The sequence below is a fragment of the Ovis canadensis genome, chromosome 8, assembly GCF_042477335.2.
Source record: "Ovis canadensis isolate MfBH-ARS-UI-01 breed Bighorn chromosome 8, ARS-UI_OviCan_v2, whole genome shotgun sequence".
Classification (NCBI taxonomy): domain Eukaryota; kingdom Metazoa; phylum Chordata; class Mammalia; order Artiodactyla; family Bovidae; genus Ovis; species Ovis canadensis.
Window position 1 is genome coordinate 85,793,259 of NC_091252.1, and position 21,262 is coordinate 85,814,520.

A 21,262-nucleotide genomic window follows, 5' to 3' on the forward strand; every position below is an offset into this window, starting at 1 on the left:
GGATGATCTCGGTTATGTGGTTGCTGACTGGGGCCGTAGGCTGCACTGTAGCGGGGACTGAGGTCAGTGATGCTGCAAGGAGAGTAAGAGTGAAGCCCTTGTCCAGACCCCAAACTCGGCAGATGCCTCCTCGCCCCCCTGACTCAGTACCCCTACTGTGCAGACAGCTTGCACCCATCACATGGAGGCCTCTGTGATAAGTCCCCAGGCGAGATGGGGGGAAGGGAGGAGCCCAGTCCTATGAGGCTCTGACAGCTAATGGGGGAGCAAGGTTTCCAACACAGCCACTCAGTCCTGCTGTGACATCAGAGATGTGACCTGAGGATGCAGTCCTCAGGAGCTACAGTAGAGGTGGTATTGACATTTTTCCCTAAGTGGAATTGGTGACATTTAGAAGAAGATTCTGGAAACAGGGTACAGTGAGAAATAAATCCCAGAAATCAAAAAGATGTCTACGGGATTTGGATCAGCAAAAATCCACGTTCAGTCATCCAAACGCCTATGCTGTGAGGAGAGACGTCAGGAGGTGGAAGAGGAAGGAAGATGACAGAGCATCCCGGATCATTGTTCTCCAGGAACAACTCATTTTTTAAATTTATTTTTTTACGTTCTTTTATTTTATTTTTATTCATGCCCAAAAACATTGTTAATTAGGCAATAGCCATTAACAATGCTATGGTAGTTTCAGGTGAACAGCAAAGGGATTCAGCCATACACATACATGTAGCCCTTCTCCCTTAAAGCCCTCTCTCATCCAGGCTGGCACATAACACTGAGTAGAGTTCGATGTGCTATACCTTGGGAGCTTGTTGGTTATCCATTTACATATAGCAGTGTGTACATGACCTTCCCTGAGTCCCTAACTAGCCCTTCCCCCGGGTAACCATAAGCTTGTTTTCTAAGTCTGTGAGTCTCTTTCTGCTTTGTAAGTTTTCTTGTACTATTTCTTTTTAGATTCCACATATAAGGCATGTCATATGATATTTCTCCTTCTCTTTCTGACTTAGATCACTCAGTATGACACTCTCTAGGGCCATCCGTTTCAGGAACAGCTTGCTGTAGATGGATCACTTTGCCAAAACACACACACACACAAACACACAGACACACACAACACACACACAGGGTGGGTCCATATCACCTTGAGTGGACTACCAATTCTTTATACTTGTCTCACTTACCTGAGGTCGTCAACATTTTCTCCAGTCCACCATAAAATCCCGAAGCCAGGCCTGACAGTCTCCATGGAGACCTTCTTGAAGAAGTCAGTCACAGCTCTGTCCTTCTCCCACATCTCTTTAATCTGCCTCCTTCCAGAATGATCCACTGTCCAGTGCCCATTCTCTGAATCAAAGCGGAGGCACATTTCTCCATTGAAGCCAAATTGCCAGGATCCACTGATGTGTCCATCGTCTTCACACCAGCACGTCATCCTGCCCTGCAGGGTCAGAGGGTCTGACCCCACCAAGGAAAAGAAAGAGCTCAGGCTCTGGACTTGATGAATTCTTTGCCTCACCGTGTCCACCTCCCCTGGGCCTAGGTAATCTGGCCCCGATCTCTCCTCCAAGGCCTGCTCCTTCCACTGGACTACTAGGGAAGGACCAATACCCAGTTGAATTTTTTACCCATAAGCAATGGATGCAGCTCCTTCAGTATTTGGACTTCCTAAACAAACCTGGACTCGATGGACATGAGTCTGAGCAACCTCTGGGAGTTGGTGAAGGACAGGGAAGCCTGGCATGCTGCAGTCCATGGGGTTGCAAAGAGTGGGACACGACTGAGTGACTGAACTGAACCGAATTGAACTCACCTCTGGGTGTGCGTTTCTCTGGTATAATGTCAGGCAGTTGCCCCTTGAGGAAGTCCCTGATGTCTCTCAGTGTTCCTCTCTGTGTTTCCCAAGTGTTCATAGTTTTCACCTCCTCTCCCAATGGACTTGTGGATTGGATCATGGAGCCACCACAGTCATAGGAGAGAGAAGCATTCCCATCTACCTGGCCTAGAGCCACACACCACGGCTCTCCAAGACGGGTGAGGATCGACAGGGAAGTTGTAGCAAAGAGATTGAGCGTCTGTGAAGGAAAACGCAGCTGAGGGCAGGTTTTGGAGAAGAAGACCCTTTACCTTCTCCCCTCACTTATGTGAGAGCAGAGGAAAGCTGCAGGCCTGGGTTGGTAGAGCAGGAAGGCCCCCCTGCCCCCCAACACCACCTACAGGCTTAGCAAGTGGAGAAACCACATAACATTATCTCTACTGTGCTCATAAGGCTCACACAGAAAGCTGCAGAAAGGAGAATTCACAATTGGTGTCACAGGATTTAGCAAGGCCAGGGAGATGCTGCTGATCTACCACTTGATGGGTCTTGGGATCCTGGAGAAGGCCTGGCCCACATGGCATGAAAGAGAAAATCCAGAACTTCTGAGGCAGGTGGTAGAGGAAGGGATCAAAGGCTCAGAGAAGTGAATGTGCCAGCGAGGACATGGTATGAAAGGGCAGGAAAGTGTGCAGTCCCCCAGGTTCTCTGGAGCCAGAGAGGAAAGAACGAATGAGAAGCATCTCCAACAGCTCCAGGGTGACTTTTGCTGAGGGTCAGGGACGGTGTTGGGACTGGTGTTCCTGTGCGCTTCCAGCAGGAGCGAGGATGGAGAAGGGGAAAGAGCTGATGCCAGGGGGAGTGCCCTATGTCAGAAACAAAGCAGATGCAGAGGCCAAGGGGACCAGAGAGCCCCACTGTAGCCAGGCCTCACTGCAGAGAGTACCACGCTGGCTCCTAGCACAGGGCGATCCTAGAGGCCGACAGATGAGCAGTGAGCCCTGCTAAAAACTACAGGATTGAAAGGAAAAAGTATATAATAAAAAACAGAGACAAACACAAAGCTGGATGTTCAGGAATCTGAGTGCAGACATCCCAACAAAGTGTCCAGGTCCTTTGTCAGTATCCAGCACTGAGTCAGGTCTTATATTCAGAATCCATTCCTAGAGACAGAGATGCCAGGCATCAGCAAGGAGGGCCCTCTTATCACCACAGCAAGTGCAGAAGTCCTTCTGGCCTTGGAAGCCACACGGTCATTGACTGGGGTAAGTGCACACTTGGCAGAGAAGCCACTCCCACATCCATAAGGACCTAGAGTGGGACTGTCATCATGTCCAGCAGTCTGAAACATCGTCATGGCCCGCCTGTTATTACTGTGGTGCCTGAGATCTGTGTAAGGAATACACATCTGTCCCACGTCCTGCCCACAGGAGTGTCACCCGTTCACTGGTCCTCATAGTGCTCATTTCACATCCATTGCATTTGCAATATGAATGAAAAATCTTCACAGTAAATTACCGTGCAGTGAGGGCTATCATAGAACCGATTTCCAAGTTCACACTTCTGACACTGACCTTCATCCCCCCATAGTACATGTAAGCAATATCATATTCTGGAGAAAATGACAGAGAGGAGTACCAACCTACAATCCTCCAGGGCTGCAGGAGTGTCATCCCTATCCTATCTCCATAATTCCAGTGTGGCTCAAAGATTTCTATAGTTGTACATATGACATATTTCAGGCTCTGCAGACCATAGTTTTCTGTTACAACTGCTGTCCTAGCATGAAAGCAGTCACAGATGAGTGGTGAATGATGATTTGCTTCTTGGGCAGATGACCCAGCAGAGCCTGTGACATCAGAGGTATCTGTGGTCAGAAAGGTGCTATGTGCCGAATATGGCATTTTACTTGGAGGTTCACAACACAGACTCTATGTCCTGAATCAAGGCCATGTGATTTGCAGTGGGGAATACTACATCATTTAAATGTGGCTCCTGGTATGGTCCTGGGTACTGGTGGAGGTGAGGCCTCTGGTCATGAAATTTCAACGTTGTCCATCATGATCTGGGCTCATCAACCTGCAATCGTTAGTTCAGATAGACCAGCCATCAGAGGATTAAATCGATACTGTGCTTAGGCATAAGAAGGGCCAGAGGCAACAAATAAGAGAGAGAAACCGGTGGCCTAGGCCTGACATCAGAATTGTTGTAGGACCACTATTCCTCCAGGCCTGCCCCTGTGGCTCAGCCGTAAGGAATCCACTTGCAATGTCAGAGCTGGAGTAGATGTGGGATCTATCCCTGAGTGCGAGAAGATCCCATGGAAGAGAGCATGGCACCCCACTCCAGTGTTCTTGCCTGGAGAATCTCTTGCACAGAGGACCCTAGTGGGCTATAGTCCATAGGATCATAAAGAGTTGGACATGACTGGAGTGACTCAGCATGCACACACTGTTCTCTGCTCATGCCTGAGGCTTCGTGCAGTGTCCCCTATATCTTCATGGGCCATGGAAACCACTCTAGAGCAGAGGGGGTCAGAGGACATTAGCCCATATCTCCTGGACCCACACTCCTTTCACATTAACCCACAAGGTAGGACAGAGCATGTTGTTGGTTTGCCAACAGGAAGCTAAGCATCCGGTTCTCTAGGCCCTAGGGGATGAGTCATCTGTTACTGTTTTGTGACCCAGGGAAGTCACATGGTTCTTTTTTTTTTTAGGTCATCTTTTCCTGCTGTTACCACAAATGTGGAGATGCAGAATTCACACAGACACCAAATGGCCTGTCGAGACCAACAGTGTTACTCTCTCTCATTTGAAAAAAAGGTTCTCCAACTCCTGTCTTAAATAATAGGTATTTTAGGCCACTGTCCCCATAGTCTCAGGGCTATGAATGTGGGACCAAAGGGTAGAAGTGGAGGGTGCCCATCCTCACCCTTGTGCCCTGTGTCACACACTTTGGGAAACTTTTCTCCCATCTCTCCTGCTTTATGTCCTGGGGGCCAGGCTGGGAGGCTTCTGCTGGGGTGAATTCTCAGGCAAGAGGATAGGGTGCCAGTTGACAGAGGGCAGGTTTAGGATCCCTTCACAGATGGGAAGTTGTTGGAGGCCCTGAGCTTCTTGGGATGGGGAGGAATTCGGAAAAAATAGTGTTGTAACTAAGCACATGAAATTAAAAGAAGCTTACTCCTTGGGAGGAAAGTTATGAGCAACCTAGGTTTGGTTCAGTTCAGTCGCTCAGTCGTGTCCGACTCTTTGCAACCCCATGAATCGCAGCACACCAGGCCTCCCTGTCCATCACCATCTCCCAGAGTTCACTCAGACTCATGTCCATCAAGTCCGTGATGCCATCCAGCCATCCCATCCTCGGTCGTCCCCTTCTCCTACTGCCCCTAATCCCTCCCAGCATCAGAGTCTTTTCCAGTGAGTCAACTCTTCGCATGAAGTGGCCAAAGTACTGGAGTTTCAGCTTCAGCATCATTCCCTCCAAAGAAATCCCAGGGTTGATCTCCTTCAGAATGGACTGGTTGGATCTCCCTGCAGTCCAAGGGACTCCCAAGAGTCTTCTCCAACACCACAGTTCAAACGCATCAATTCTTTGGCACTCAGCCTTCTTCACAGTCCAAATCTCACATCCATACATGACCACAGGGAAAACCATGACTAGATGGACCTTAGTCGGCAAAGTAATGCCTCTGCTTTTGAATATGCTATCTAGGTTGGTCATAACTTTTCTTCCAAGGAGTAAGAGTCTTTTAATTTCATGGCTGCAGTCACCATCTCTGGTGACTTTGAAGCCCAGAAAAATAAAGTCTGACACTGTTTCCACTGTTTCCCTGTATATTTCCCATGAAGTGATGGTACTGGATGCCATGATATTCGTTTTCTGAATGTTGAGCTTTAAGCCAACTTTTTCACTCTCCTCTTTCACTTTCATTAAGAGGCTTTTTAGCTCCTCTTCACTTTTGCCATAAGGGTGGTGTCATCTGCATATCTGAGGTTCTTGATATTTCTCCCGGCAATCTTGATTCCAGCTTGTGTTTCTTCCAGTCCAGAGCTTCTCATGATGTACTCTGCATATAAGTTAAACAAGCAGGGTGACAATATACAGCCTTGATGTACACCTTTTCCTATTTGGAACCAGTCTGTTGTTCCATGTCCAGTTCTCACTGTTGCTTCCTGACTTGTATACAGATTTCTCAAGAGGCAGGTTAGGTGGTCTGGTATTCCCATCTCTTTCAGAATTTTCCACAGTTTCTTGTGATCCACACAGTCAAAGGCTTTGGCATAGTCAGTAAAGCAGAAATAGATGTTTTTCTGGAACTCTCTTGCTTTTTCCATGATCCAGCGGATGTTGGCAATTTGATCTCTGGTTCCTCTGCCTTTTCTAAAACCAGCTTGAACCTCTGGAAGTTCACGGTTTACATATTACTGAAGCCTGGCTTGGAGAATTTTGAGAATTGCTTTACTAGCATGTGAGATGAGTGCAATTGTGCGGTAGTTTGAGCATTCTTTGGCATTGCCTTTCTTTGGGATTGGAATGAAAACTGACCTTTTCCAGTCCTGTGGCCACTGCTGAGTTTTCCAAATTTGTTGGCATATTGAGTGCAGCACTTTCACAGCATCATCTTTCAGGATTTGAAACAGCTGAACTGGAATTCCATCACCTCCACTAGCTTTGTTCATAGTGATGCTTTCTAAGGCCCACTTGACTTCACATTCCAGGATGTCTGGCTCTAGATGAGTGATCACACCATCATGATTATCTGGGTCATGAAGATCTTTTTTGTACAGTTCTTCCATGTATTTTTGCCACCTCTTCTTAATATCTTCTGTTTCTGTTAGGTCCATACCTTTTCTGTCCTTTTTCGAGCCCATCTTTGCATGAAATGTTCCCTTGGTATCTCTCATTTTCTTGAAGAGATCTCTAGTCTTTCCCATTCTGTTGTTTTCCTCGATTTCATTGCATTGATCGATGAAGAAGGCTTTCTTATCTCTTCTTGCTCTTCTTTGGACTCTGCATTCAGATGCTTATATCTTTCCTTTTGTCCTTTGCTTTTTGCCTCTCTCCTTTTCGCAGCTATTTGTAAGGCCTCCCCAAACAGCCATTTTGCTTTTTTGCATTTCTTTTCCATGGGGATGGTCTTAATCCTTGTCTCCTGTACAATGTCACGAACCTCATTCCATAGTTCATCAGGCACTCTATCTATCAGATCTAGGCCCTTAAATCTATTTCTTACTTCCACTGTATAATCATAAGGGATTTGATTTAGGTCATACCTGAATGGTCTAGCGGTTTTCCCTACTTTCTTCAATTTAATTCTGAATTTGGTAATAAGGAGTTCATGATCTGAGCCACAGTCAGCTCCCGGTCTTGTTTTTGTTGACTGTATACAGCTTCTCCTCTTTGGCTGCAGAGAATATAATCAATCTGATTTCGGTGTTGACCATCTGGTGATGTCCATGTGTAGAGTCTTCTCTCATGTTGTTGGAAGAGGGTGTTTGCTATGACCAGTGCATTTTCTTAGCAAAACTCTATTAGTCTTTGCCTTGCTTCATTCCGCAATTTGCCTGTTACTCCAGGTGTTTCTTGACTTCCTACTTTTGCATTCTAGTCCCCTATAATGAAAAGGACATCTTTTTTGGGTGTTAGTTCTAAAAGGTCTTGTAGGTCTTCATAAAACTGTTCAACTTCAGCTTCTTCAGCATTACTGGTTGGGGCATAGATTTGGATAACTCTGATATTGAATGGTTTGCCTTGGAGCTGAACAGAGATCATTCTCTCATTTTTTAGATTGCATCCAAGTACTGCATTTCGGACTCTTTTGTTGACCATGATGGCTACTCCATTTCTTCTGAGAGATTCCTTCCCTGCAGTAGTAGATATAATGGTCATCTGAGTTAAATTCACCCATTCCAGTCCATTTTAGTTCGCTGATTCCTAGAATGTTGACATTCACCCTTGCCATCTCTTGTTTGGCCACTTCCAATTTGCCTTGATTCATTGACCTGACATTCCAGGTTCCTATGCAATATTGCTCGTTACAGCATTGGACCTTGCTTCTATCACCAGTCACATCCACAGCTGGGTATTGTTTTTGTTTTGGCTCCATCCCTTCATTCTGTCTGGAGTTACTTCTCCACTGATCTCCAGTAGCATATTGGGCACCTAATGACCTGGGGAGTTCCTCTTTTGGTATCCTATCATTTTGCCTTTTCATGCTGTTCATGGGGTTCTCAAGGCAAGAATACTGAAGTGGCTTGCCATTCCCTTCTCCAGTGGACCACGTTCTGTCAGACCTCTCTACCATGACCTGCCCATCTTGGGTTGCCCCGCAGGCATGGCTTGGTTTCATTGAGTTAGACAAGGCTGTGGTCCTAGTGTGATTAGATTGACTAGTTTTCTGTGAGTATGATTTCAGTGTGTCTGCCCTCTGATGCCCTCTTGCAACACCTACCATCTTACTTGAGTTTCTCTTACCTTGGGCGTGGGGTATCTCTTCACGGCTGCTCCAGCAAAGCACAGCCACTGGTCCTTACCTTGTATGAGGGGTATATCCTTACAACCACTGTTCCTGACCTTCAATGTGGGACAGCTCCTCTAGGCCTTCTTGCGCCTGCACAGCCACCGCTCCTGGGTTGCTCCTCCTAGGTAGCATATTGAAAAGCAGAGATATTACTTTGCCAGCAAAGGTCCTTCTAGTTAAGGCTATGGTTTTTCCAGTAGTCATGTACGGATGTGAGAGTTGGACTGTGAAGAAAGCTGAGCGTGGAAGAATTGATGCTTTTGAACTGTGGTGTTGGAGAAGACTCTTGAGAGTCCGTTGGAGTGCAAGGAGATCAATTCAGTCCATTTTGAAGGAGATCAATCCCTGGATTTCTCTGAAAGGAATGATATTAACGCTGAAACTCCAGTACTTTGGCCACCTCATTCGAAGAGTTGACTCATTGGAAAAGACTCTGATGCTGGGAAGGATTGAGGGGAGGAGGAGAAGGAGACAACAGAGGATGAGATGGCTGGATGGCATCACTGACTTGATGGATGTGAGTTTGAGTGAACTCCAGGAGTTGATGATGGAAAGGGAGGCCTGGCATGTTTCGATTCATGGGGTTGCAAGTAGTCACACGACTGAGTGACTGAACTGAACTGAAACTTGAGATAAAGCTTGAGCTCATCCAGGCTCTAGGCCTCTGACTTCTCTTTTCTTAGAACATTTTATTTCAAAATCTGTTGTCACTTTTTTCTCTTACTAATTTACAACTCAGGCCTGTTTTCTCAAGGCCCTGGGAGCCATCTCTTTCTTTCTCTTAAGGTGACTTATTAGGGCCATTTATTACTTAAATGTGCTAGCATACTTTATGACCAAGCCCAGATGAAAGGAAGAATGAGAAACTAAGACAAGCTATACACCTAGTGGAAAAGGAAACAATGAAGGATACTAACTTGCTAGTCTATGTGACGAGTTTTTCCACCGTGTATTATCTAATAATGTATAACTTCCTTTATTGCTGTTTAGCCCCTAAGTCATGTCCAACTCTTTGAGACCTCATGGACTGTAGCGAGCCAGGCTGCTATGTCCATGGGATTTCCCAGGGAAGATACTGGAGTAGCATCTGTTTACAGATTTTTGTTTTTGGTTGCCCTGGTCCTATGTTTCTGCATGCAGGCTTTCTCCAGCTGCAGCTAGCAGGAGCTCCTCTCTAGTGACGGTGCTTGGGCTTCTCACTGAGGTGGCTTCTCTTGCTGTGGATCACTGGCCTGAGGCACGTGGCATTCAGTAGTCACAGTATTGGGTTCGGTAGTTATGGCCTGCAGGCTCTAGAGTGTGGGCCTTGGGAGCTATCTCTTTGAATCTGGAGTATTAAAGGAGATAGTGCTGGCATCTCCCAGTCTTTGTAGGAGGGTAGGAGCCTATATTTGGCTCTGAAGTAGCTCAGCTTGTAAAGAATCCACCTGCAAGGCAGGAGACCCTAGTTTGATTCCTGGGTTGGGAAGATTCCAGAGAGAAGGGATAGACTACCCACTCCAGTATTCTTGGGCTTCCCTTGTGGATCAGATGGTAAAAGAATCCACCTGCAATGTGAGAGACCCAGGTTCAATCCTTTGGTTGGGAAGATCCCTTGGAGGAGGGCCTGGCAACTCACTCCAGTATTCTTGCCTGGAGAATCCCTGTGGACAGAGGAGCCTGGAGGGCTATAGTTCGCGGAGTTGCAAAGAGTCAGACAGGACTGAGCAACTAGGCACAGCACAGCACAGGAGCCTATACTAGTCAGCTGGTCCTGCCATACAGAGGACCACAGACTGGATGGCTTACACTACGAACACAGGTTTTTCTGCAGTTCTGTAGGGAGGAAGTCCAAGATCATGGTGCTGGAGGGTTTGTATCTTCATAAGATCAATGGATCTTATTTTTTGATGCATTTCAAACGTGAAAACAATACAACATTTGCCTCAAACACTTCATCATGCAGTTCCGTAACTAATGGTCTTTTCTGCCTTTGAATCTGTACTCTGTCTCCCCATGTCACCATGAACTTCTAATTTAATGAATATTGCTGCATTTTGTTTAATGGACTGTATTAATTTTTTGGTTGTAATATTTAAAGGTTAAGGGTTAAAATTTAGTTTCCCCAGATAGAAATTAAGATGCATCATTTTTAGTTTTTGGCTGTGCCATAAGGCATGTAGGATCTTGTTCCTTAACCAGGGATCAAACCCCTACCCCTGGCAGTCTAAGCATGGAGTCTTTACCGCTGGACCAACAGAGAAGCCCCCCTATCCACCATTTTAATATACATACATATATATAAATATATTTTATAGATATTATAAATATATTTTATATTTATCTTTTTATCTCAGTAAGAGATAAATGATCACTAAAGGGAGCCTCCCCAACTGTATAAATAGTACAAATTGAAGAGCTCTGGTCCATGGATGGAAATGAAGAAAGAACATAAGATAAAAATAGACATCGGGAATCAAGACAGCCTTTCATTACCGTCCCTTTTGGTTGTTGTTAGTCCTGTTCAGAATGATCATCTCCAATACATTTTTAGGGGATATATCAACCAAGCTCCCCTCTAATTTTCAGAAAACAATACGGACCTCAGCTCCAGTATTTTCCCAGAGGACTCATGAATGTGATGTTAACAAGACCACAGTCATAGGAGAGAAAAACCTCTCCATCCACCTGGCCTTGAACCTCACACCATGGCTGTCCAGGACTGGGCTGAGGACTGATGGTGAAATTATAGGAAAGAGAGTGAGCATGTGTGAAGGCAAAACACAGTGAGGGTGAGGTTGGGAGAAAAAGACCCATAGGCCTCCTCCCCCAGTTATGTGAGAGCGGAGTAAGGCTGCAGGGCTGGGCTGGCAGAGCAGGACGGCCCTGTCTGCCACCCCCCACCCTAAACACACCCCAGTTACTAGCTGAGGAAGAGGAGGAAGCCTTGATCAGGCAAAAAACAGCACACAGCCCTGGATATGCCTATCTCCACTCTGTTCAAAAGCTCCACACCTTCCATGAACTGACACACTTTTTTCCAGAGGTGTGCCAGGCCAGCTCAGAAGAAAAGGCCTAAACACAGAGGACTGTGACAATGTCTCCAAGTGTCCTGAGGAGAGATGGGGAGCCTTTGGGGGCTGCTCCTGAGGAAGCAGGATCACAGTGGGGGAGGATGAGCACAGAATCCAAAGCTGGAGAAGAGAGAGTTCACAGTTAGGGGGTCACTGGGCTTAGCAAGGCCAAGGAGATGCTGCTGATCTCCCACTAGGATGGGTCTTGGAAGCCTGGAGAAAGGCCTGGCCCACACAGCATGAGAGAAATTCCAGAACTTCTGAGGCAGCTGGTAGAGGAGGGGATCCAAGGCTCCTAGATGTGAATCTGCCAGGGCGGACACGATATGAAAGGGCAGGAAATTGTGCAGGCCACCAGCTCCATGGGAAAGCCTGATGGACTCCATGGAGCTCGAGAGGAAAGCGCGGATAAGAAACATGTCCAACAGCACCAGTGAGATCTGCCGGGACTTGAAACCTGGGATCTGTGAACCTTTGCTTTAGTGCTTGCACCTGGACAATGATCTCCTCTAGGAACAAAATACAAAAAAATTATAAGGGACCGAAAATAACTGCATGCATGCCAAGTTTGAGTTAATTATGAATGAAAAGATAAAAAACCCAACTGGAAAAGCAGGGTACGGGGTATGATCTCTGCACAGGGCACTGCCACGACGGTGGGCAGGCCACCTAGGCCATCCCTCGGGTCCTAACCTTTGGCCTGTCCATACCCTCACCCCATATAAGAGGCCAGCCTGCCACCCCCCACCCCGCAGAAGGGTATAAGCAAGGAGACCCGTTGCTGGTGCTTGCGCCCTCACACTGCAGCACGTGTCCCAGGGAAGCCTCGCCTGGATTTCTTATCTGGCCTCTTATCCACTTCTGTCAATTAATGTTCTGTTCCTGCCCTCCAAGAGTCTATTTGCCCAGTCCTGTGTACGTTCTGGCAGCTCTTTGATGGGGTTAATGGCTACCTCTACCAAGAGGACTTATGCCATACCCATGTCTGCCGAACCCAGAGCCCCTGCCCCTGCGGCGTCACTGACTCAATGGGCATGAGTTTGAGTAAACACTGGGAGTTGGTGATGGACAGGGAGGCCCTGGCATGCTGCAGTCCATGGAAATGCAAAGAGTTGGACACGACTGAGTGACTGAATGAACTGAACTGAATGAACTGATTAAGGAGGCCAAGAAGCTTGCTCACTAACATACTCTGTGGCAACCACGAAGGGCTACTGTCCCCTTTCTGCCAGAGCATCTGGGCATCTCTGTGACCTCGGGGTGCAACTTCCCCGGAGCCTGCAGCACAAATTAGTAGAGGCCAATAATCCGCAGGCAATTTCTCAACAGGACCTGGTCCACAAGGTCAGATTGCCTGTGGAATGGGTTACCTGGTCAGAAAAGTCCTCCACATAACCCGGCTGCTAGGAGCTCTGCCATTGATGACAGCCTCAAGTTAAGAGTGCAGATAGCCCCTCTCCAGAATCTTGTACCCATGGACTCTCACTGTGTGGGGGACAATGAAAAAGTGGGATCGATGGATGGCTCATGAACGTCTGGTTAAGAATGAGGTCTCCAGACATTCCTGGTGATCCAGTCGCTAAGTTTCCAGATTCCCAGTGAAGGGGCCGGGTTTGATCCTTGGTCGAGGAACTGGATCCCGCATGCTACAACTAAGAAGTCAGCATGTTGCAACTAAGAGTCTTCATGCTGCAGAAAGATCCCAAGTGCCACAACAAAGACCCAATACAACCCCTCCCCCCCCAAAAAAAAGATATTAAAAAAATAATTTTTTTAGTTCTCCATTGCTAGTGATGTGTGGGCCTTCAGAGTGATAGTGTGGGAGTTCATAGCTCTGGGTCAAACACCCTACACGGATGTAGACTCTTTAGAGATATGAAAGAAGGTTATCAAATAACCCAGCCTATTAACTGTCCTGATGAACCATTTGCTGTGATGGCTTGTGCTGGGCCTCAGATTCGGAGGAGAAGCCCAATTCTAGCAGCTGGCCCATTGTCTCACAGGGTTCCATGCAGCCCTGGGGGCCTGTGTCTGACTGTCCTCTCACACTCCCCCAGCATCAGGGGGAAGGTGCCTGCTGAAGCCCCCTTGGAGCCAGCCATTCACATACATCACCCAGCACCGCAGAAGCACATTGTCTTCCAGAACACTGTGCCTTAGGAACGCCATAGCATCTGAACTTTCTAAGACAGACTTAGTGATGTGGAATATTTTCTAGATATCACTTTCATTAGGTTGAACTGAAAATGTTTGTATACATTTTTTGACCAATAAATTTTTAAACAGTATTGTAAAATAAATAGTTTTTAAAATTGTTTCAACGCAAATACTTGGACTAGCTTAGTGCCAAGTGCTTTTTAGTTTTTACTTCATCAAAGTAATATAGTTGATTCACCCTTTGTGCCGGGCTTAGTTGCTCAGTCGTGTCCGACTCTTTGCAACCCCGTGGACTATATAGCCCGTGGAATTCTCCAGGGTTGAATACTGGAGTGGGTAGCCTCTCCCTTTTTCAGGGGATCTTTCTGACCCAGGAATTGAGCTGGGGTCTCCTGCATTGCAGGTGGATTCATTACCTCCTGAGCCACCAGGGAAACCCTTAAGTTTCTTTCTTCTTCTTTTTAAAATATTTATCACAAGTCTTGGGAATTATTTGTCTATAAGATAAAATACTTTGTCTTAGGGAAAGAAAAATGAAAAAATGCTGTTGCCTTGTACAGGAAAAGGCAGTGTTGGAGGAAAAAAACTTAAAAGCTAGAAGGAAAAAAAAGAGAAAAATACAATAGAAACAGAAACTACTCTTTCATGAAAAATTGCCTTAAAAATTTTTTTTTAATACAGAGGAGTTCTACCTTCTTACTTTGGGGAATGTAGGAGAGGAATTCACTGAAACATCTTAAATTTGGCAGATCCTAGCATATGGCACCCCACTCCAGTACTCTTGCCTGGAAAATCCCATGGATGGAGGAGCCTGGTAGGCTGCAGTCCATGGGGTCGCTAAGAGTCGGACATGACTGGTAGACTTTGCTTTCACTTTTCACTTTCATGCACTGGAGAAGGACATGGCACCCGACTCCATTATTCTTGCGTGGAGAATGTCAGGGACGGGGGAGCCTGGTGGGCTGCCGTAATGGGGTCGCACAGAGTCGGACATGACTGAAGCAACTTAGCAGCAGCAGCAGCAGCAGCAGCAGCAGCAGTTCTCAGAGCCACAAGTGGATTTGGGGCAGGTCAATAGTAAACAATGGTGATTTTATTTATTTTTACTTTCTGGAAAAGGAGGATAACTCAATTCCAGAAGGTGCAATCATGGTTTAAGGTTAAGAATCTCTTTTACTGCACCTAGAACAGTGCTATGCACAGAATGGGTGCCCGAGTTGTGTTGCGTAAATTAAAAAAAAAAAGTAAAGAGATTTTGTGCTTATTTTCAAGACTGGCTTAAGCATAAAATGGATTTTTTATAACACTTGAAAAAATTAAGTAATTCAATTTATTAATAAAAAAATTATGTATGCATCATGAGGAAGGCACTCAATGCCTAGCCACCGATCAGCGCCTCCCTGGAGTCAAAGGTCCTCCCAGACAGCTCAGGCTGTTACTGATTGAAGCTGGTTATGACCCAGATCCTACCACTGGTGAAGTTAACAAGTGGTGGAAAAGGACAAGATGGTTTGTCCAGGAGCCCTGAGGAAATAGTGACCTAATGTCTTCAGACCGCCTCCAAGGTTCCAGGTTAGAAACGGGCCAGAGGTGGCTGCTGCAGGGCGCATCAGCCCATCAGGTGGCTGACTTGTGCGTAGTCAGGGTGGTTGGCACAAGGCGAATGTTTGAGCACCACCAAGCTTATGGTTTCAACCAGTCTGGGGGTCTGCGTGCTTGCAGCCAACAGTTTTTATGTGCTGGGGGTCTGCTTCCTGTAGAAGCAACTTGAGGCTTGTGTCAGCTCTTTGTTATCTTTCAGGGAACTGGGAATTTCATGACACTGCTATGTGGCTGGTCACAGTCTAAATTGTTACGTTTCCCAGCCTAAGGAGTGTTTCTTTCTCCATCTTCACATGTTCTAATCCTTAACTCTTAAACCACCATTTGAGACTCACAGGAGGCCTGGCTGACTAAAACTTTTCTACAGACAAGAGGCAGACATATTCCATGGGGGGTGGTCTTTCCCACTAAGGCACCCTAGGGCCCTTTTGGTTACAAGACCATTTATTACCCATTTTTCCATGGTCCCAAGAAGCCTAGAGCCTTCAACAGCTTCCTGTCTCTTGAAGAAAGTCTAAACATGCCCTCTCTCAACTGGCATCTTATCCCTCTGTCTGATAACTCACCCAACAAAACCCCCTGAACTGGCCCCCAGGACCTAACTTAGGGAGAGGAACAGGGTTTCCCAGAGTGTGACACAGGGCTCGAGGGTGAGGCTGGGCATCCCCACTTCTACCCTTTGCTCCCACATTCATAGTGTCTAGGAATTGGGACAGCAGCAGCCTATAATGGTTATTGATTAAGGTAGGAGTTGACAGACTGTTTTCTACAGAAGAAAGTAAATCTCGAAGCATCTTTAGGAAATTTGGTATCTGTCTCTGGGTGCAAAAGAGCTTCCATGTTCGTGGAGCACCAGAAGCCAAATATAATGTGTAAATCAACTGAGAACCAGACTTGTTCACTGTCCTGGTTTCTGACCCCAGTAATGAGTGACCCATCCCGTAGAGAATCATTCAAGAGCTGCTTCAGTTGTCTGTTTACGAACCAGAAACTTACCCTGTCCTGCCTTGTAGCTTCTGGTGGTGGGACTGTGATAGGAGTGTGGATCTGGCTGTTATGGGCTAATGCACCCCCTCTGCTGTAGACTGGCTTCCTTGGTTCAAGGAGCCGCAGGGGACACTGCATGAAGCCACAGATGTGATCAGGGGATAGTGGCCCTGTATCAACGCTGGTGTCAGGCCTAGGTCCCCTGCTGGTACATCTTATTTGTTCCCTGTGGCCCTGGTTATGCCAAGCCACATAATCACTTCTATCCTATGACGGCTGGCCTATCTGAACTAATGGTTAGAGGTTGGGTGAACCCAGATCATGATGGGCAAGTCTGACATTCCATGACCAGAGGCCTCATCTCTGCCAGGCCCCAGGACCATACCAGGAGCCACACTGAATGGTATGGGCTTTCTCACTGCTGGTGGTGTGTCCTTTCTTCAGGACACTAGGAGTCTGTGTTGTGAGCCTCCAAGTAAAATGCCACATACAGCATGTAGCCCCTTTCCAAACACAGATAACTGTGACGTCACTGGTTCTCTTGGGTCATCTGCCCAAGAAGCAGGTCCAGCCACACTCATCATTCATCAATTGTGACTGCTTTTGTGCCAGAACAGCAGTTGCATTGGATACCTAGGGTCTGCGAAGCCTGAAATGTTTCATATGTACCATTAGAGGAAACCTAGGACCTCAGTGGTAATTCAGTGGAGATAAGATAGGGACCACAGCTCTGCATGCCTAGGGAGACTGTAGGTTGGTACTCGTTTCCATGATTTCCTCCAGGAGATGGTATTGTTTACACGTACTATCAGGGAATGGGGAGTCAGGGTCAGAAGAGTGAATGTGGAATTCACGAGGATGGTACCCTCACCCATGGTAGTTTACTAACAACACAGACTGTCCATTCATGTCAGAAGTCCAGGACATGTGCAATGGACACTGAGTGGATCTGTGGACCCAGAGACAATCACAGTTAGCAGGACCTGGGACATGTTACTATTAATTGCCTGGTCCTTGGAGCATCACTTCACAGCACGGGGGCCATGATCATGCTACAGTCCTGTGCGTGGTGTTAGTAACAGACTGGGTCCCATATGAATGTGGGAGTAGTTTCTCCTTCTGCAGTTCCAGTTCAGTTCAGTCACTCAGTGGCGTCCGACTCTTTGCGACCCCATGGACTGCAGCCTGCCAGGCTTCCCTGTCCATCACCAACTCCCAGAGCTTACTCAAACTCATGTCCATCGTGTCGGTGATGCCATCCAGCCATCTCATCCTCTGTGGTCTGCTTCTCCTCTGGCCTTCAATCTTTCCCAGCATCAGGGTCTTTTGCAATGAGTCAGTTCTTTGCATCAGGTGGCCAAAGTATTGGACTTACTTACCCCAGTAAATAACCATGTGGCTCATCGGGAGAGAATGGAAGGACTTCTGTACTTGCTGTGGTGATGAAAGGGCCCACCTCACTGCAACGTGGCTTCTTTCTCTGGTGATGCCTTCTGAGAAGTAGCTCAGTTCTGGAAATTTTGGTAGGGATGTTTGGGAGGGATGGCTGCTTTCAGCCTGCTGATTATCCAGTCTTGTGTTTGTCTCTCCTTGGTTTCTCTCAATCAAGCAGTTTGCATCCAGGTTCACTGACCATCTCTTTGTCTCTAGGATCACCCTGTGCTCTGAGCCGGCATTGTGCTCTCTGCAGTCAGGCCTTGACTGGCATTGGGACTCTCTAATCACTTTCAGCTTCCCTGATAGCTGAGTTGGTAAAGAATCCGCCTGCAACACAGGAGACCCAGTTTGATTCCTGGGTTAGGAAGATCCGCTGGAGAAGGGATAGGGTACCCACTCCAGTATTCTTGGGCTTCCCTTGTGGCTCAGCTGGTAAAGAATCTGCCTGCAATGCAGGAGACCTGGGTTCAATCCCTGAATTGGGAAGATTTCTCTGGAGAAGAGAAAGGCTACCCACGGCAGTATTCTGGCCTGGAGAATTCCAGGGACTGTATAGTCCATGGGGGTCACAAGAGTCAGACATGACTGAGTGACTTTCACTAATCACTTTGACCATTGTACCAACTTTGCTCCTGACATAGAACACTCCACCTGGAATCTGATCTTTCCCCATTTTCCATCCCTGTTCCTGCCGGAAGCCCATAGGAACACGGTCTCCTACCACTATCCCTGATTTCCGCCAACGTCATCCTTGAGCTATTGGAGATGCTTCCCATCCATGCTTTCCTCACTGGCTCCATAGACTCCATCAGGCTTTCCCATGGTGCCTGGTGTCCTGGACACTTTCTCTCCCTTTCATTCTGTGTCTGCCCTGGCAGATTCACTTCCCTGAGCTTTTGATCCCCTCCTCTACCACTTGGAAGTTCTGGATTTTCTCTTTCATGCCTGTGGGCCAGGCCTTTCTCCAGGCTTCCAAGACCCATCCTAATGGGAGATCAGCAGCGTCTCCCTGGCCTTGCTAAGTCCTGTGACCCCTAATTGTGAACTCTGTCTTCTCTAACTTGAGGTTCTGTGCTCACCCGTCGCCTCTTTGCCCCTCTCCCTGTGATCCTGCTTCTCCAGGGGCATCCCCACAGGCTCCCCATCTCTCACAGGACCCGGGGTTAGATTCTGACAGTGCTCTGTCATCTAGGCTTTTCCTGCATAGCAGCCTGACACGTCTCTGCAAAGGTTATGATGCTGGGAAAGGACCTGGTGGACAAGGGGACACAGCCAGGATGTGTGAAATTTGCCAGGCAGGGGACTCCTCCTTCTCCACAAGGAGAGGAGGGGCACTGGCTGTATGGTGTGTGTTGTGGGGTGTCATTGCTCTGTCAGCCTAGCCTTGCACTTTACTCCGCTCTCACATAACTGGGGGAAGGGGTCTCAGGGTCTTATTTTCCCCAACCTCACCCTCATTGTGTTTTGCCTTCACAGACACTCATTCTCTTTCCTATAATGTCACCATTGATCCTCGGCCCAGAGATGATCAGCCATGGTGTGAAGTTCGAGGAGTAGTTGATCAAAATGTCTTTCTCTCCTATGACTGTGGTAGAGCTAAGATCAAGTACATGAGTCCACTGGGAGAGGAAGCGAAAAGTATGAGCACCTGGGATATGCAGACTGTCACACTCAGAGACACTGCAGACTTGCTCAAGGAGCAAATGCCTGACGTTACACCAGAAAAACAGATAGACAAGGGTGAGTTAGAAAATCCAAATGCAGGAGGAATAGACTGGGGGCTTAGCTGTATTCACTGTTTTCAGGTTAAAAGAAAAAAATTGAATATTGTCCTTCCCTAGTAGTCCAATGGAAAGAGCAGCTGTTGCAGGAGAGACCAGGGCCAGACTAGCTGGACCTAGGGAAGGTGGACCCAGGTAGGGCAAAGAATCTGTCAAGTCCAGAGGCTGAGCACTTTCTTTTCCTCGGTAGGGCCAGGACCTCTCACCCTGCAGGCCAGGATGACATGCTGGCGTGAAGACAATGGTGGACACACCAGTGCATCCTGGGAATTTGGCTTCAGTGGACAACTGTGCCTCCTCTTTGATTCGAAGAATGGATTCTGGACAATGGTTCATTCTAAAGGGAGGCGGATGAAAGAGAAATGGGAGAACGACAGAACTGTGACGGACTTCTTCAGGACGGTCTCCATGGGAGACTGTTGGCTCTGGTATCACACTTTCTTGGAGCACTTGGAGAAAATGTTGAAGACATCGGGTAAGTGAGAAGAGTAGGAGAGAGTGGCAGTTCTCTCATGGTGAAATGGACCCACCCCTCTGTGTGTGTGTGTGTGTGTGTGTGTGTGTGTGTGTGTGTGTGTGTGTGTGTGAAAATGATCCATCAGAGGTGAGCTGTCCTGGTAGAACAATGTCCCGGGGATGCTCTGTCATCCTCTTTCCTCTTCCACCTCCTGACATCTCTCCTCACAGCACAGGCCTTTGTACAATTGAACATGGATTCTCACTGATCCTAAACATGAGAGCATCTCTATGATTCCAGTCTCCTTCTTACCATTCCCTCTTTCCGGAACCTTCTTTTAAATGTCACCAATCCTTCTTTTAAATGTCACCAAATCTGTCAATAGCACCTCTGCTGTCAGCTCCTGAGGACTCCATCCTGATGTCACCATCTCTGATGTCACAGCAGGACTGAGTGACTCTGTTGGAAATCTTGCTTCCCCATTAGCTGTCAGAGTCCCATGGGGACCGGGCTCCTCCCTCCCTCCCATCTCACCTGAGGACCTGTCACAAGGGCCTCCACGTGTGGGTGCAAACAGGCTGCATAGTAGGGGTACCTGGGTCTGGGGGGCTGAGGCGGCATCTGCCGAGTTTGGGGTCTGGACAAGGGCTTCACCCTTATTCTCCTTGCAGCATCACCGACCACGGGCCACCCTACAGTGAAGTCCTCGGCCACAGCCATCATGCACATCACCTGGATCCTCCCCGTGCTCCTCACCAGCTTCATTATAACTGTCTTCCTGGGCTGAGTCCTTTCCAGGAGCAGGTACTGAGGGAAGAATTCAGAGGGAAGGCAGGGGCACAGGGCCTGGTGTGAGGCAGGGGAAGGTGAATCCCAGCCAACCCTTGCCCCTCACTGAACCTCTTTACCCTGGATAAGAGCAGGTGGATAAGACCCCATATCACCTGAGAGCAATAACTGCAGACCCAACTCCAAAGGCCCGTTCTCACAGGAAGTGGCCTGGGTCAAGCAGGCAACGCAGGAGACTCACAGCAGAGACTGGGGGAAGGGGTGAGGCCAGGCCTGTGCTCCTGGAGCAGCAGCAGTTGTGACTCAGCCTGCATGTCACCAGCCTCCTGGGGACCCAGAGCCTCCATCACTGACAGGCCCTGCCTTGAGCAGAGGTACCTGGAGATGCTGGGCCTGAGCTGGGGTGGAGGCACCCAGCTGGGCAGGACCGTGAAGAGATGGGGTGCAAGGACCCTGGTCCTGAGAGCTGTGTGTGCTGCTCAGAGACTGGAGGGGAGCGAAGGAAGGAGATTTCCCTGCAGCCCCCCAAGGCTGTCAGGAAGCAAGGCCCCTCCTCAGGGGACCTGCTCCCTTGTCCTTTAGGCCCGCCTCAGGTAGGGTCTGGACCTGAGTAAAAGGAGCAGATTGATTTCTCACTGGCTCCAGTCCGGAGCCTGAGCA

At 47.8% G+C, this 21,262-nt stretch overlaps 1 protein-coding gene and 2 pseudogenes across 1 annotated transcript; 2 read left to right on the forward strand and 1 right to left on the reverse strand.

Moving 5' to 3' along the window:
* Window positions 1–1,190: 1,190 nt before the first annotated feature.
* Window positions 1,191–3,170, reverse strand: LOC138444672 (UL16-binding protein 1-like; annotated as a pseudogene).
* An 8,548-nt stretch (window positions 3,171–11,718) lies between these two features.
* LOC138444673 (tyrosine-protein kinase RYK pseudogene) lies at window positions 11,719–13,427 on the forward strand (annotated as a pseudogene).
* Window positions 13,428–16,953: 3,526 nt separating this feature from the next.
* On the forward strand, window positions 16,954–20,600 carry LOC138444674 (UL16-binding protein 1-like). The gene is made up of 4 exons (XM_069597998.1): window positions 16,954–16,999; window positions 19,052–19,315; window positions 19,553–19,831; window positions 20,485–20,600. The coding sequence occupies exons 1-4, from the start codon at window positions 16,954–16,956 to the stop codon at window positions 20,598–20,600; spliced, it is 705 nt and encodes a 234-aa protein (XP_069454099.1).
* The last annotated feature ends 662 nt before the right edge of the window (window positions 20,601–21,262 follow it).